General features: G+C 55.7%; 2 protein-coding genes across 3 annotated transcripts; both read right to left on the reverse strand.

Moving 5' to 3' along the window:
* Positions 1-1160: 1160 nt before the first annotated feature.
* On the reverse strand, positions 1161-2383 carry GP1BB (glycoprotein Ib platelet subunit beta). Its single transcript, XM_081286347.1, has 2 exons — positions 2249-2383; positions 1161-1990 (listed from the first exon to the last, which is right to left on the reverse strand). The coding sequence occupies exons 1-2, from the start codon at positions 2256-2258 to the stop codon at positions 1386-1388; spliced, it is 615 nt and encodes a 204-aa protein (XP_081142473.1). The 5' UTR covers positions 2259-2383; the 3' UTR covers positions 1161-1385.
* A 120-nt stretch (positions 2384-2503) lies between these two features.
* SEPTIN5 (septin 5) lies at positions 2504-11176 on the reverse strand. Of its 2 annotated transcripts, XM_081286346.1 has the most exons (12): positions 11119-11176; positions 10953-10963; positions 6153-6249; positions 5959-6045; positions 5568-5691; positions 5327-5461; positions 5082-5199; positions 4874-4975; positions 4150-4246; positions 3930-4065; positions 3593-3695; positions 2504-3471 (listed from the first exon to the last, which is right to left on the reverse strand). In XM_081286346.1, the coding sequence occupies exons 1-12, from the start codon at positions 11159-11161 to the stop codon at positions 3415-3417; spliced, it is 1110 nt and encodes a 369-aa protein (XP_081142472.1). In that variant the 5' UTR covers positions 11162-11176; the 3' UTR covers positions 2504-3414. The 2 variants fall into 2 exon arrangements, with proteins under 2 accessions (XP_081142472.1, XP_081142471.1); XM_081286345.1 differs by lacking the exons at positions 10953-10963; positions 11119-11176 and adding an exon at positions 6925-7646.
* Between the last annotated feature and the right edge of the window lie 3496 nt (positions 11177-14672).

The raw sequence follows: 14672 nt of genomic DNA on the forward strand, positions 1-14672 counted from the left end.
ACAGCCTTTATATTCACAGGGTCAGTAAGGTGGGAGCCAAACCAAAGGCAGGAGGGGGACTCCCTGTCCTAGGCACTTTCAGCCTGACTCCAATAATGAAAAAGGTGTCACCCCTCATTTGTGCACCCTGTGCCCCTTGTTAGTAGTCTTGTGCTATACTGGGGTAACCCACAAAGGACTCAAAGACTATTTGCTCAGCTATAAGGGCAGGAGAGGACAGCAGGAGACCAGGGACTGGAGGGCCCCTTGCTAGTCTGGGCAATCAAAGAGGACTTCCTGAGGAAAGTGGCAGTAAGGTGGGCACTAGCTGGAGAGGCAGGAGGTGAGCAAGGAACAGCAATGTGAAGGGCCGTGTGTGCCAGGCAGAAAGAAGGGCACATGTACAGTCCTAGTTGGGAGGTAGGGTCAGTATGGTGCAGCCTGGGAGCCTGGGGAGGCAGAGGCTGTGAGGTGGTTAGTAGGGACAGAACTCTCAAGCAGAAGTGGGCTTTGAGCCTCAACAGAAGGGCCAAAGGCTGGGGCTGCTGCTGTGAGATGGGGAAATGGGATGGGGAGGATACTTAGGGGACCTGTAGGAGCCAGGAACTGTGGGAGAAGTCCTGGATCATTCTAGGCACACCATGCCAGAGACACCTGGCATCTACTCACACCTGCAGGGGCCTTCCATGGACTCCACCTCTCATGGCCTCAATCATCCTGCCCTGTATACACTCCAGAGGCTGATTCACTGACAGTCCAGGGAATTCCAGATGCACCACTGGCCCCACTTGACTATTCTCACCATGCAATCACCCCAACCTCAGTCTATCCCTGACTGCTTTGAAAGCTGCCTGTTCATCAGGGTCACTGATAAGAAACACCTCATCTCTGAGCTGTTCTCAGAACCCTCAGAACATCCTCTTGGCCCCCACAACTCAAAAGAACTATTCCTCTGAGTGTGCTCTGAGTTTCCTCACTGTTCACAGTACCTTCACATCTACCCAGACTCCTGTAGGCGCCAGGCCAGTTGGGCTTGTGTGAAAATATGATTGTGTCCCCTTGGACCATCTTCCTGGAGTCTTTTCTGGAATCTGGGGAGGGGAATTCCAGGTCATGTGGTACAGAGACCAGCCAGATCAGGAAAATGGTTTATTCATCGTGGAGTTTGGGAAGACTCCACAGTGTTTCAGTTGCAGCTAGGCTCCTTCATCTTTCTAAGTGTGAAGGGCACAGGGTTTCCTAACTTCGTCTTGGCAACATTTCCAACCCACATAGATCTGACCCTACCCGCCCGGTGGTTTTGGGAGATCAGGCAGGGGAGAAGACCCAGGGGGATCTTGGTTAGGGAGAGGGATCCTTGGACAGCGTCCTGTGGAGTTTGCAGGCCTACGTGCTTTTCGCTTCTCTCAGGACGCACCAGCTCCAGCGGGTTCGGCTACTAGAGGGGTGTTCAGCGATAGCCCGTGCGGTCTACGGTCTTGGGCTCTTAGCCTCCGCAGGCGGCACAATAGCAGCGCCAGCAGCAGCGCGTGTAGCAGCCCTAGGCCAAGCAGCGCTAGCTGAGCCACCAGTGCCCCCCAGCAGAGCCGATCCCGCTCGCAGGAGGCGCGCATCTCGTCCTCGGTCAGGTAGGGCAGCAGGCGGCCACGCAGTGCAGGGGGCGAGGCGCAGCGAAGGTCGCGGTAGGGCTCACGCTCCGGGCGACCCGCCAACCACGCGCGCAGCGGCACCAGGCTGCAGTCGCAGTGCCAGGGGTTGGCGCCTAGGTACACCGCGCGCAGCGCTGGCAGCACATCCAGCAGCCCCGGTGGCAGTGCCGTCAAGTTGTTGCCCATCAGCACCAGTTCCGTGGTGTCAGGCGGGAAGGCGGCAGGCAGTGAGGCCCACGTCAGCCCGCGTCGCCCGCAGTCCACGAGCGTCCCTGCGCAGCTACACGGCGCGGGGCAACCCGTGGCTGGGCGGCTCGGGGGCGCCAACAGTAGGAGCAGTAGGCTCAGCGCCCCGTGTGGCCCTGTAAGAAAAGGCTGCGATGAGCTGGTCGGCCGGTGGGACACCTGTGCGGCGTCCCTGGACATCGGGATCACTGGGCCCGGCTCCATCCCGAGGCCTGTGGCCTCAGCCGCACACCTCTCCACCCCAACCGACCTAGGCACTGGTCAGAATCCCCCTCTAAGTCGGATCCAGCCCTCTCCCTATTGCAGTATAAACGAACGAAACGTCTCCCAAACTGGGTCTGCCCAAGAAAATGCAGACATGACCCCAAACTCACGGGAGTCCATGGCGAGAGGATGGTGGCCCAGCTTGCTCTGGAGCGGGAGGCGTTGACCAGAGAGCCAGCCACCTCACGCTCGCTGCACAGACCACAGTGCTGCCTCCTGTACAGAAATAACCCTGAGGCGGCGTGGGCCGGAGCTGCAGCAGCAGATAGGGCACTATCACCAAGGCCTGCTGACGGTTTGCATTTCCGCTCCCACCCGCTCCCAGGGGCGCACGGAATACTAGGACACCCTCTGCGACGTTCACCAACATTGTTCTCCTGTCACCAGGACAGGACACAGCATTCACAACTGAACAAAACGGATCATGAGATGTTGGGGGAAGAATCATGCGGGTGGAGAGATGAAGGAGGCCAAGGGCTAGGGATCCTGGCACCACAGTGCTAAGGGAGATGTTTAGGTATTGGGGTTTGTCAGGGAATGAGCCACTGTCCACTGTTCCTGGAGCCCTCTAGATCGGCCCAGGATGTGGGGAAAGAGCATGGGCTGCTATAGGTCCCCTGCCCACCCTCTGCCTGCTCTCCCTACCAGCAGCCTTCTGGTCTAGATGTTTCCGAATTGCTTCAGGTGCCCAACCCTGCCTAGTTTGGTCCCCACCTTGTGTGAGGTGGTAAGGGAAGCCCCTTTCTACACAAAGTAGGGAATCAGCATAGGCTGCATGGCCCATGGGAACAGCACAGAGGACTCCAAAGTGTGCTCTGCAGCACTGAATTAGGGGAACAGGCCCAGAACCTTGGAGATCCATTTCTTTCCTCTGCTTTGGTTAAGGTGCATGCCTGAACAAGGCCTGGAATCTGGTTGCTGTGACTTTCTTGGGGATGGGGGTGATCTCAGAAGTTGTGCTCAACTTAGTGCCTGCTCCCCCAAGACCAGTTGGGACGGGGCTATTGTCCAGGCCCCTCAAAAACAGATACAAATGACCTGGGAGGGGTTGATACTGAGAATAAATTAGGGTCATATGGGGTTGTGGCTCCTTGTCTCTGGGTCGGGAAAAGTCCGGTCAGGGCCCCTCTGGGTTTAGGGTTGGGTCCAGGCCCGACTGAGATCCAGGTGAATCCAGGATGGAATCCAGGCCAATCTGGGGTCCAGGGGTGGGAGGGGCCAGCCCGGTACAGGTGGTCTATCCGTGGCGACTGGCGACGTGGAGCTGGGACAGGGGTCACTGGTCCTGCATTTGCTGCTTCATCTTCTGCAGCATCTCCTGCATGCGCCTTAACTGAGGGATGTGGAGAACCGAGGGAGGGCAGGTGAGAAAGGTAGCAGGAGAGGCCAGACCCTATCCCCACCCCTTCAGGCGGTCACATCCAGTCCTGGCTCCACCCCCAGCTCCCACCAACCTCCTCATCCTTCATCCTGATGAGTTTCTCAGTCTCAGCATCCGGGGTGGGCAGTGGTAGGATGGGGATGGGACTCTCCATGCGACTGTCTTGAGTCAATTTGCTGTGTGTGGGGGGGGCGATAAAGGAGGGAAATGGCTGCTAGGAGGCTCAGAGTGATGGGCTGGGATACAAAACCCCTGAGCTAATTCTAGGGAGAGCAAGCACTGTGGATTTGATTTGGGGGTTAGGACAAGATTGAGCTCTGGTTGGGCATTGCCAACCAGCCCTCAGTTATAGAGACATGGCCAGGGCCAAGAGGTGTAAGATCAAGTTCCAATGTGTGGGGATGGCTCACCTGGTCATCTGCTGGATGCAGTGTGCGCGATAGTTCTCGTAGTGAACATCACATGTCACATCCTTGAGGTCGTGCATGTGAGTGCGGATAAGCATGTTGCGCAGCTTTACGAAGTCGCAGTGTGCCTGATTCTCCACTATGGGGCAGAAGTGGGCTGTGGGTGGGCATCTGCCCAGGGAGCCTTCCCACCCAGTACATGGTGCCCCATGCATCTACTCACCCTCCACGATTCCCCAGGGGTACAGTCGCCCCCGGACCCGCTGCCCCTTGGCTTCCACCACTGTGTTGCTGCCAATAACAGCGAAGGGAGCACTCTCCTGGGGGAGGGGAGCAAGGGCTCACGCCCAGACCATATGAGCACAGGCTTAGTGGTTGGGAGGGCGTGGGGGCTAGCACCCCGAAGCACGCCCTTCTAGCATCACCATTATCCACTTCCCCCCAAAGTCAACCTGATATTGTTCTTCTTTTGACATCTTTGTTGCCCACTGCAGCCATGGTCTGTGCAGTGCATACCCTTAGGCCTCTGCCAGATTTTGCCCAACCAAACTCTTGCTTCCTGACCCCTTCCACATCAAGAACCGCCAATCTAGCTTCCTTCCCTTTCTCTCCCCATAGGCTGAGCCCATACCTTGTGGTACGATGCCCCTGTCCATGCTCTGTTGACCCAGTGGATCTCTGCCCTTGGCCTTGGTGGGTCTTAATTGTCACTCTAGCTGGGGCACCCAAAGCCACCACTCTGGGAGTTAGGGGATGTCACAGCTCTATGACAACTGGGTTGGACTCTTTAGCTGTTTACCCATGGGGGTATAGATCTTCTACCTCCAGGACAAATGACTCTTGCCCTCATCAGATTGGACTTGGATGTCTAGCCCTATTCTGGCTCCTGTGTGGCCTCCAGTTCTCTATCCCTGGCTACCTCCATCCCCTCCCCACTGCATATTTACCTTCAGTTCCCGGTCCTGTTGCTTGAAGTCTTCATCCTCATCTGAATCACATTCCGGAAACTGGTATACATGAATCCCAAACTTGTCTATCTCTTCCCGGATCTGCAGCGAAGGGGCAAGAGCTGTCAAGAAATGGGGCTGGCCAGCTTTCCCAGCATTCTTGGCCCCACAGTCTTTGGCCAAGTCCCCTCTGTCACAGCAGGCTCACCCGCTCCTTCAGCTTCCGGATTTCACTGGGGACCAGGCAGTCGGCTTTGGCAATGAGGGGCACGATGTTCACCTTCTCATGCAAAGCCTTCATGAAACCCACGTCCACTGGCCGCAGCCTGCAGAGAGCAGCCAGGGGCAGGGATGTGCATGGTAAGGGGTAAGGGTAGTGGTGGTGCAGTGATAGGTACAGCCATGGGAATACACTATAGGGGGATGGGCCCTAAGCCTGGTTCCAGGACATACCCATGCCCAAAGGGGGAGATGAAGTACAGGCAGCAGTGCACCCTGTTGTCTTGGATGTTCTTGCGGTTGAGGCCACTCTCATCACGGAAATACTGCTCAAACTGCTGGTCCACATAATCAGTGATGGGCTTCCAGCTGTGGGTGGAGGGAGCATTAATTCAGTGTCAGGACCACCCACTGGTCACAGGGAGGCTGGGATTGGCTGGGTCAGGGATTCATTCCCCAGTCAGGCTTTCCTCACCACTCCGAGTTGTTGACAGCATCTCCGAAACCAGGTGTGTCCACAATGGTTAGTTTCAACTTGACCCCCTTCTCCTCAATGTCCACTGTGTGCTTCAGGATCTCTACTGTCTGACTGATGCGTTCTGCAGGGGGATGGGGAGGAAGGCATTGTTAGTATGGGGCCACTCCAACCCTTTATGCCCTACCCCAGGCAGCCAGGACTCTTGTCCTCATCTATCTTAGTGCCTTGACCTTGGCCATACAATATGACTGTGATCTGGGCCACTCTTTCTGGACTCTGAATAGGGATGCACAACATGAGAAGGAGGGTAGACCTAGAAGGGTGCTCTTCAAAGGATTATAGGATAGGGTTGGTAAATCAGCGTCAGGACCTTGTGCGGGCCACTTACCCTCAGCACTGAGCAGTTTCCTGTCCTTGTACAGGTCAGTCAGGAAGAGGCTATGGACCAGTGTGGACTTCCCAAGGCCTGACTCACCTGGCCACAGGTACAGTGAAGGAATTGAGTTAGGTATGGGTTCCCCACAACTAAGCCTGGCTGGCCAGAGGCTCCAGCCACTCCACCCAGCAACCTGGCCCACTCACCAGCCACCATAAGCGTGAAGTCGAAACCCTTCTTTACTGACTTGCGGTGCACCTGGTTGGGCAGTGTGGCGAAACCCACGTACTGCTTGTCGATATCCTGGGGGCAGGATTGGGGAAGGTCAGTGGCACTCTGGAGTTTCTTTGCAGCAGCCCAGTGCCCTATCCTCTACCCTGCTCAGGATGAGGAGACAGCAGATGGCACAGTCCTCACCTAGGATGGGGCATTTCACTGGCAAAAATGAGGTGAGGATTTGTGGACAAAGGCCTGGAGGTGGGAAGGCTGGTGAGGGGGGGTAGCAGGAAAAGGCACTCCTTCCCCAGCTTCAGCAAGAGGCTTTGCAGGGACCCAAGACTATGGGGAGGATAGGGGAATGCCAGGCCTCAGCAGGCATTGGCAACTGTCTTCCCTGGCTCCCTTTGTGGTCTGAAGGTATCAGAACTGAGACCCCTCAGACACACAAGGCCCTTCACAGACAGGAGAAGCCCAGGCCTCAACACTTACCTCTTCCCAGAGTACTGAGGGTGGGAGGCCTATCTGGCTCAGATCCAGCACTGGGGGTGGCTGGCTGCAGCACAGAGCAGGGGCTATTTATAGACAATTGCCTGGAGCCTTCCCAACCAAAGGGTCCCTGGTATCCACGACCAGGGAACATGCATCTTGCTGGGCCCTACCATGTTCCGGAGCTCCCAGGTCCTGGTCAAGCAAGCTTGCACACACTGACCCACATTCCACCCCCTTTCCACACACACACACACACACACACACACACACCTTGAGACGCCTCTGGGCCTGGGTCCGTGGTGACAGCAGCTGCTCCACCAGGCGGTCCTGGGGTGCTGCCAGCGAGTCCATCGTGGCAACCCTCCAGACCCTGTCGGCCACGTTCAGACCCCAGACCAGACCGGGCCAACCGGAGCAGGGCTTTCGCGAGGGACTTACGCGTGTTACCGCCCTTAAATCTTGTTCTCGCTCCCGTTTTGCAGACACGGGAACTGAGGCCCAGAGAGGGGATATCGCCAACTTTGGGGGCCGCTGACCCCAAAGGCCTTGCGAGCCATCCCCCTGCCTCTGCGGGCCTGCCCTGAGTTGTGGCGGCGTCGCAGCCTCGGCAGGCCTGGCTCCCGCACCCGAACCAGAGGCGGGGCTTCGGGGGAGCTCGATGCAGGGGGTAGCAGAGACGCCCCGCCCGCCGTCGCCGGGAAACAGTCGCCTGGAAATTGGGCCGCAGGCGGAGCCACCGGGAAACTGCTGCGGTGGGCAGGGCCCAGCAGAGGCGAAGGGGCGGGCTGCGGCGACGCGTGGACAAGGAGCCCCGCAGTGGCACCCGCGGCTTTGGTCCAGGCATCTGAACAGTGAGATCACAGGCAGGGGCCAGGTCCGCACGCGGATCGAGGGTGGGAGGGGTGCCTGTGGCTACCGAGCGTTGTATCCCCCGAGACGCAGCGCGGCTTCCGCCCGCCAGAGGGCGTTAGGGGCCGCTCCCGACCCACGCGCAACCGTGCGGGACCCAACCCAATTCAACACGTGTGCTCTCTTCGCAGGCTCCGTCTAAAAACCTCCTGGTGGTGTCACGAGCCCCTAACCACTACCCACCGACCCATCACTTCTAGCATTCCTGCTTCCTTGGTGCTGACCTACTGTGGTGCGCACGCATGAGCTACTTGTGTGCTTAGGGAATTCTTTCCTGGCATGGTGTTCCCAGATATGCGGGGAACCCGTGGAGGACAGAGCCCACCTCTCTTGTGATGCCCATGCTTGGCCTGCCCATCACCCACCCCCAGCAGAGGCTTAGGTGAAAGGCACAGGGCGGGTGGAGACGGCCAGATTACATACAGAGGACCCCCTTCCCTCCAGTCTTGGAAGACCTGGCCAACCTCAGCAAAATGTCGCCAACAATGCATGCCACCACCATAGTCCCGAGCCGGCCCCTGCCATAAGAAGTGAGGTGGGAGTATAGAGTAGGGTCCACTGGCCCAGTGGGCACTCCCTTCCCCTCCTTGGAGCCTTTCCATCAGCTCTGACCCACAGGACTGAGCAAAGGCAGAATTGGAGAGCTTAGGCCAGCTAGGCCTTCACTCTGGTATGGCCACTCCAGGAAACTTGTAAGTCTGCTGGGCCAGGAAAGCATTCTCTGTGGGTCACCAAAACTTTCCTTAACCTCCACCTCCAGAATGCCATCAGAATCAGTATAAGTGCATCCTGGGGATGGTGGGGGAGAGTAGGGAAAGGAGCCTAGAAAGTTTCCAGGATGACTGGGTGTGTCCCTGGTCATTGTGCCCCTGTAGAACTAGAAGGCCCCCTCCCCCAAGCAGTACCAACCCCTCCTTCTGGCAGGCCCTTCCTTCTTGGCTCCACCAGTGGAGGGGCTGCCTACCCACTGTCCAGGCCCTGGTCCTGCTGTTGGGCCTGGAGCCCCTGGTACCTGAGGAAGAGGGTGGGTCCACAGCTGGGAACAAAGAGCCTTTCATCCCAAAGTAGGGGGCAGCCCAAGGCCCCTAGCTCTCCCAGTTTAACCACCTCCATCCCCTCCGCCAGTCTTGCTTCCCAGAAAGCCTCCTCACGCTACCAGCCTTCTGTGGTCCTGTCCTGTAGGAAACCTCTGGGCTGAGTCCCATCCAATCTCTATCGAAGTGTTGTCCACTTTAGACATAGGCCTCAGCTCAGCAAGCACAAAAGAGTCTGGTATTTTGGACCCCCCGTCATATCCAGAAACATAGAAAGCTCTGGCCTTGGCCTCTGGCTGGGAGGAAGTCTCAATCCTCCACACCCTGATAAAGAGCCTGCTGGTCTCAGACTGCCACAGTTTCCCCAAAGGGAAGACACAGGCTTTTAAGAAGCCCATGTCAAGAGGGAAAAATTCTCACACCTAGCTCCTGACCTGCCTGCCCCATCATCCAGCTAGGCCCAGTCAAAGCTTGTGCATTCAGTGGGGGAGTCCCAAGGGAAGGGCCCTGCCACCCTCTTTCTCTAGTCACTGAGGCACAACAAATATTCCTCAGGGCTTCCGGAGCTGTATGACAGCTGCGCCCACCTCCTCCTGGTGTTTGAGACTCTCTAGGCATTTCCATTCTTAGAATCACCCAAGTCAGTTCTGGAAGCAGCAACAAAGCCAACAGAGCCCCCACTGCTGCCTGAGAGGAGGTAGGGGGACATAGAGGGCTGACAGAGTTATACCCCCCCACCCCCGCAGCTGCTTCTCTGAACCTCTTGTGTAGAGTAAAAAGGAGGTCTGGAGAAGCTGAGACTCAATTGGTCTTCAGTGACTTCAGTGGTCACACTGAAGCTATTATGTGCTTCTGGCCTCCCCCAGATTCACTGGGGTACATTCCAAACACTTGACCACCTGGCCCCATCTAGTGGCTCCCTCCATGTGCCTCTGAGATACCTTCTCCCTCTGAGCCTAGGGCAGGGTATGGGATTGGCTGGCTCCTAGCTAACCACCAAAGGATGGGCAGATACAGGACTGCAGGGGCTTACAATTCAGCAGGAGTGTGGGGGGGTCTCCACCCTGGCAGCAATAGGCAAGAAAACCTAGTTGGTGCGGAACAGCAGGTGCCCAAGCCTGGTGACTCAGAGAGCCCTCAGGCCAAGATTGGGTCACTCACAGTCCCAGGAGAAGCTGAGCAGGTTGGTCTCAGCATCCTCCACTCTTTCCCTCTCCCTTGAACAATAGCTTGGCAGCACATCTCTGCATCTCAGGCTTTGTCTAACCTGCTGTGATGGGGAGGCAGCTCTCTACTCAGGTTCCCTGGGGAGTCCCTCTCAATGAGACTCATCAGTCCCTGGGTGGGGCATGTCCCTGCCAGAAGACTGGCACTGGGCAGTCAGTAGACTCCCAGTTCACACCACCTGCCAGCTGTTCCTGCCCTGCCTGCTGTACCTTGGGCTAGGAGTCCAGGTTCCCTCCCTGCTGTGAGTGCTATGTGCGAACCCCCATCTCTGATGGGAGTTGCCATGGCTCCTGTGGTGCCAGAATTAGGCCCTTCTTTCCCCAAAACCTGGCTGAGCTCAAACCAGCAGGGCATCAGCAGGGCAAGTGGGAGCCCCTATCTCACTTGCTTACCCATTCCCCTCCCCTCTCTCTCAGGTCACAACAGCTTGGTTTAATCCCCAGCCTGGTTGAATTTTCACAGGGGATGCCCAGGTCAACTTCCTATTCTTAGAGGGCTGGGACCAGGCCAGTCCCTTTAGAAGGTCACAAGCCTATCCTACCCACTGGGTTTGAAGACCATTTCTGGTCCCTGGGATGACTCAGACCAGGCTTGGAGGCTCCCAGTCTAGGAAGAGGCCCAGCTACAGTCTAGAGTATATGAATTTGTGTGTGGCGGGGAGAGGAGCATAAAGGTGCAGAGGTGTGAAGTGGGGTGACCAGAGGTTCCCCATGGTAGTGGTCAGGGACCATGCACTGGCTAGTGGACCCAGAGACCCCTCTTCCCCAGCCTGTGGCCTTCCACGACCATTGCTTCACTCAAGACCTCCTGCACATGGCCTTTGAGCCAGGTCGGCAAGGAGATGCTGACGCTGGACCAGTGGGAGAGATACCGTGAGCCCCTCCTCCCATCCTGAGGAGGGGACCAGGCTCCTGCTGTGAGGGTCAGGGGACCAGGCATGGAGCCCATTCCTTCCCTGCTCAGCTCCAGGCGCGCAACGCCGCCCTGACAGACAATCGATTATCGCGACAGGGACAGATGACGGCTGGCGGGGGCGGGGTCGTGCCTGGGAGCCAGCAGCATCCGTGCCACAATAGGTGACAGTCAGCCGGTCTTGCTAAAAGGGGAACGGCGGCGGAGCTCAGGTACCTGTTTGTCCTCTGCCGGGTTCGGGCCGGGGTCGCGGTCGGGGTCGGGTCCAGGTCCGGGCGGGTCCAGGTGGGCGGGTGGGAGAGAGACGGAGAGACACGGTGAGAGGCGGGCAGGCGTCAGAGACAAAGGCGCGCGCGGGCACGCGGGCGGGAGCCGGGCTCACCTGGGGTCGCCAGCTTGCTCTTGTACCGCAGGCCTGTGCTCATGGTGGCCGCTAGCGGGGGACGTGCGGCGGCGGGCGCGCGGGCGGGGCGCGGCGACGAGCGGTGGAGGCCGAGGCCGGGCTGCGGGGTGACCCGCCCCTCCGCGCCGCCACCGCCCGCCCCGCCCGTGCTCCCGCCAGCCAATCGGCGCCCGCCGCGCCCACGCGCGACCCGGCGCGGCTAGTGGGGGCGGGGACTGAGGCACCCCTCTCTGGCCCCCAAGCCCGTGGCCTCCGGGCGACGCCCTTGCCTCACGCATGCAGTGCTGCGCCTGGGGCAAGCGGTGCCCCGCCCAACACGGCTGTTCCCACTGCCCTAGTCGCCTACCTCCCATTCTTGTTACCCCTGTTCCCTAGCCTGGGCTCTCCCTCTGCTGTCTCTGGGACATGCCTGGGCCTCTGATGATCAATTCGTGTGGCCCTCCTATAAAGCTAGTCCTGGCTTTGGCAGCCTAATGCCAACCCCTGCACAATCGGTCCTACCCTACTAAAGTCAGGGGATTCACCCCATCACCATTGACTTGGGAGGCATGTCACTTCCTTGGTACTATCTGCAGGATGATGTGCAGATCTGCTTAGGAAGCATACACCCTTGGGCAAGGTGCAAAGCACATGCCATGGGCAGTTGTTTGATCCTCTTTTCCTGGGCAGTGAAATGAGATTATTTGCAAAACTAACTGAGCTGAGGTGTGGGATGGCACCGGTCCAACCTGCAGGCTCCCCAATGCACTTCCTCACCCCAGCTGTACACCCCTTGCCCTGCAGATCCATAAGCTTTGGGGTGTGCTCCAGGCAGCCCTGCTACCACCATGGGGATGAGTTACAGGGAAAGGAGGGGCACTGTGAAGGCAGGGCTGGGGCCTGTTCCCCATTCACAAATGGGGAAGCTGAGGCCCCAGACCCTCAATGAATTAATGGGGCTCAGTGGCCAAGAGCTTGAGTGCCTTGCATCTTTTGTGTCACTATCATATTTTCAGGTGCCCTTGCCTGGGTCTCTCCAGAATGTCCCTAGGTGGCATATCTGAAGTATTCCATCCCTCAGAAAGGGACTATGGGGCTGTGGTTACCACCTCTCCAGGCTCAGGTCCCCTTGGAGGGAGAAGGCCTGCTGCTATACCCAGAGGAGACCATACCCTTTCAAACCCAGGAAACTCACCTTTATTCCCCAGCTCCTTGTGTTCTCCTTGGTCCCTCCACTGAGTGGTGGGCTCACTGGGTGGAGGATGTGCTACAAGGGCTCCTCTCACTCTCTGAATCATCCAGCACCCTGCACAGAGCTCTTTGCTCAGTAAGTGAAAAAGTCACATAAGCAGCATTTCTGTCCCACAGTTCTTGTTCTACCATATCCTGTGGTCAAAGCTTACCCCCTTTTACCATGAACTTCCTTCAGGTCCAGAACTTTGACCAACATAGAGATGTTCCCCTTATCCAAAGCCTCAAGGCTAGATGCATTTAGAATTCAGATTTTTTTGTATATGTCATACATGTGATGCCTCTTTAGAATCTGGAGCTGCGCCTCATAATCAAAGCCATTAATATTCTTTTAGTGAAACATAAGACCATTCACATGAACCAGAATAGATGATGACCATAATAAATGGCAGCACGTAAGTTCAGGTCTGACTTTGCCACTGAGTTTTGGAGATTTTGGAATTCAGATAAAGAGATGTGGACAGTTGGAGAAGAAGGACAGACACGCTCAAAGTGCCAGACAGAACTTCTGACCCTGTACTTACCAGTCCAGAGGGGCTGGGAGGAAATCCATTTCCAAAGGCCTGGAGCTTTGTAAATGGTTCAATTGGTCAGTGAAAAGTGATGCTGGGACATTGAACATGAACTACAGAAACCATCCCTGCAAGTATAGTCTTTAGGATATTAAACATATACGACTCCAATACTGACCAATAAGAACAAAGGGAATCTTCCCTGAGGTTCAGATGGGAGGGCAGTTCCAGGCAGCCCTGAGTCACAGGGGTTTAACTTGTAAAGGATGAGAAGTGCACATGCACAAGAGTAATAGGTTCAAAACAGTTCTGGAGATTGGAGGCAGAAAGGATGAGGCATACCATGTAAACAGGATCTATTTTTATTAAGGTAAGTATAGTTTAAACAATCACAGAAATGCAGTTGGGTTAAAGACCAGTGTTTAATGGAAAATCAGTGTGGAGTTGATATCATAAATAGGACTGGGAGCTACTCCTTGGAAGAATGCAGCACAGAGCAACCCTAGATTAGTATCTCATGAAAAATGCCTAGGAGTGACCTGAGGCTCGCAGTGTAGAAGGGGAGTCAGGGTTTTTCTCCCTCACCCTGGGACTCCTGGTCACCTTGAATCCCTCTGAAGACAAATGGAATCTGAATCCTGTGCAGTTGGGAGCCATGCTGAGTGGCAGGACTCATGGCTCAACAAGCAAGGTATCCATGGGATACATTTTTTTCCTTTTTTTTTTTTTTCAGAGGTGTACCGGGGATTGAATTCAATAGCACTTGAAAACATCCCCAGATCTATTTTGTATTTTATTTAGAGACAGGGTCTCACTGAGTTGCTTAGTGCCTCACTTTTGCTGAGGCTGGCTTTGAACTTGTGATTCAGTCTCCTGAGCCACTAGGATTACAGTGCCTGGCTGGGGACATTTCTGAAGTTAGGAAAATGGGCCATAAAAGCATTATTGATTAGTGGATTTATAGGACACATCTCCAGTTCTGCCAGAGGCAGACAGTGTGAGCTCCACAAAGGTCTAAGACTGACCAAAAGAGCCAGGTGCTAAAAGCCCAAGCAAAACAGTTAAAATGTTTATGCCTATCCCAAAGCACAACCTTTGGGGCTCCATTTGATATAAGGGAGGTGTCACAATCAACAAAGCAAGGACCTGGACACACTACATTTATCTGCTTGAGATGCTGTGACTTGAAGGAAAACTACTTCCTGGAGTAGGTGTTTGATTCTGTTTTACCTATCAACAAGAACTAAGTGCTGGCTATAGTACAGAAAGAAGTAAATAAAACACCCCTGTGTGGAAAAATATTGCTATTTTTTTAATTCATAAGGAAAGGAAGTTAATGAGTGAAAAAAAAGCTACAACAAGAAAAATCTGTTCAACCAACTTAGGCTACAAATAGCTCAACACTTTTCAGAAAAAAACCCACTCTTTTTGTTAAGAAATACTCAAGAGGCCACACTTAAACCATGCTGTGTCTCCCCCTCAGTACAGACCATGGAAAGAGTGGGTTTTCTCTGGCACCGCAGGGCCAGTCAGGAGGAAGAAAAGAGCTTGTGAGGCTTTAGTGTAAACCACAGTGACAGTGACACAAAAACAAGGCATCTGCATTTGGGAGGCAGGTGCCATGTGTGCTAAGGTTCAGAGTGGGGCAGTTTGCTTCGGTTGACATCCAGATGTCAAGTGGAACAGCATCTACCAGAGACAAACCTCCAGATGTTAACTCCATCTGAGGCCAAGGATGACAGAGGTCAAGCTGGGCACAGTAGGTTAGACACCTGAAACCCTCTACCAACA

This window comes from Spermophilus citellus (assembly GCF_964194105.1).
Source record: "Spermophilus citellus genome assembly, chromosome: 3".
Classification (NCBI taxonomy): Eukaryota; Metazoa; Chordata; class Mammalia; order Rodentia; family Sciuridae; genus Spermophilus; species Spermophilus citellus.

Excerpts from the sequence above, each read along its gene's own strand:
- SEPTIN5 (XM_081286345.1), bottom strand. The coding sequence starts at position 7,005 with ATGGACTCGCTGGCAGCACCCCAGGACCGCCTGGTGGAGCAGCTGCTG. Across the intron at positions 5,462-5,567 it reads GCTGTCAACAACTCGGAGTG|CTGGAAGCCCATCACTGATT; the intron begins GTGAGGAAAGCC and ends CTCCACCCACAG. Across the intron at positions 3,696-3,929 it reads TGCATCCAGCAGATGACCAG|CAAATTGACTCAAGACAGTC; the intron begins GTGAGCCATCCC and ends CCCCACACACAG.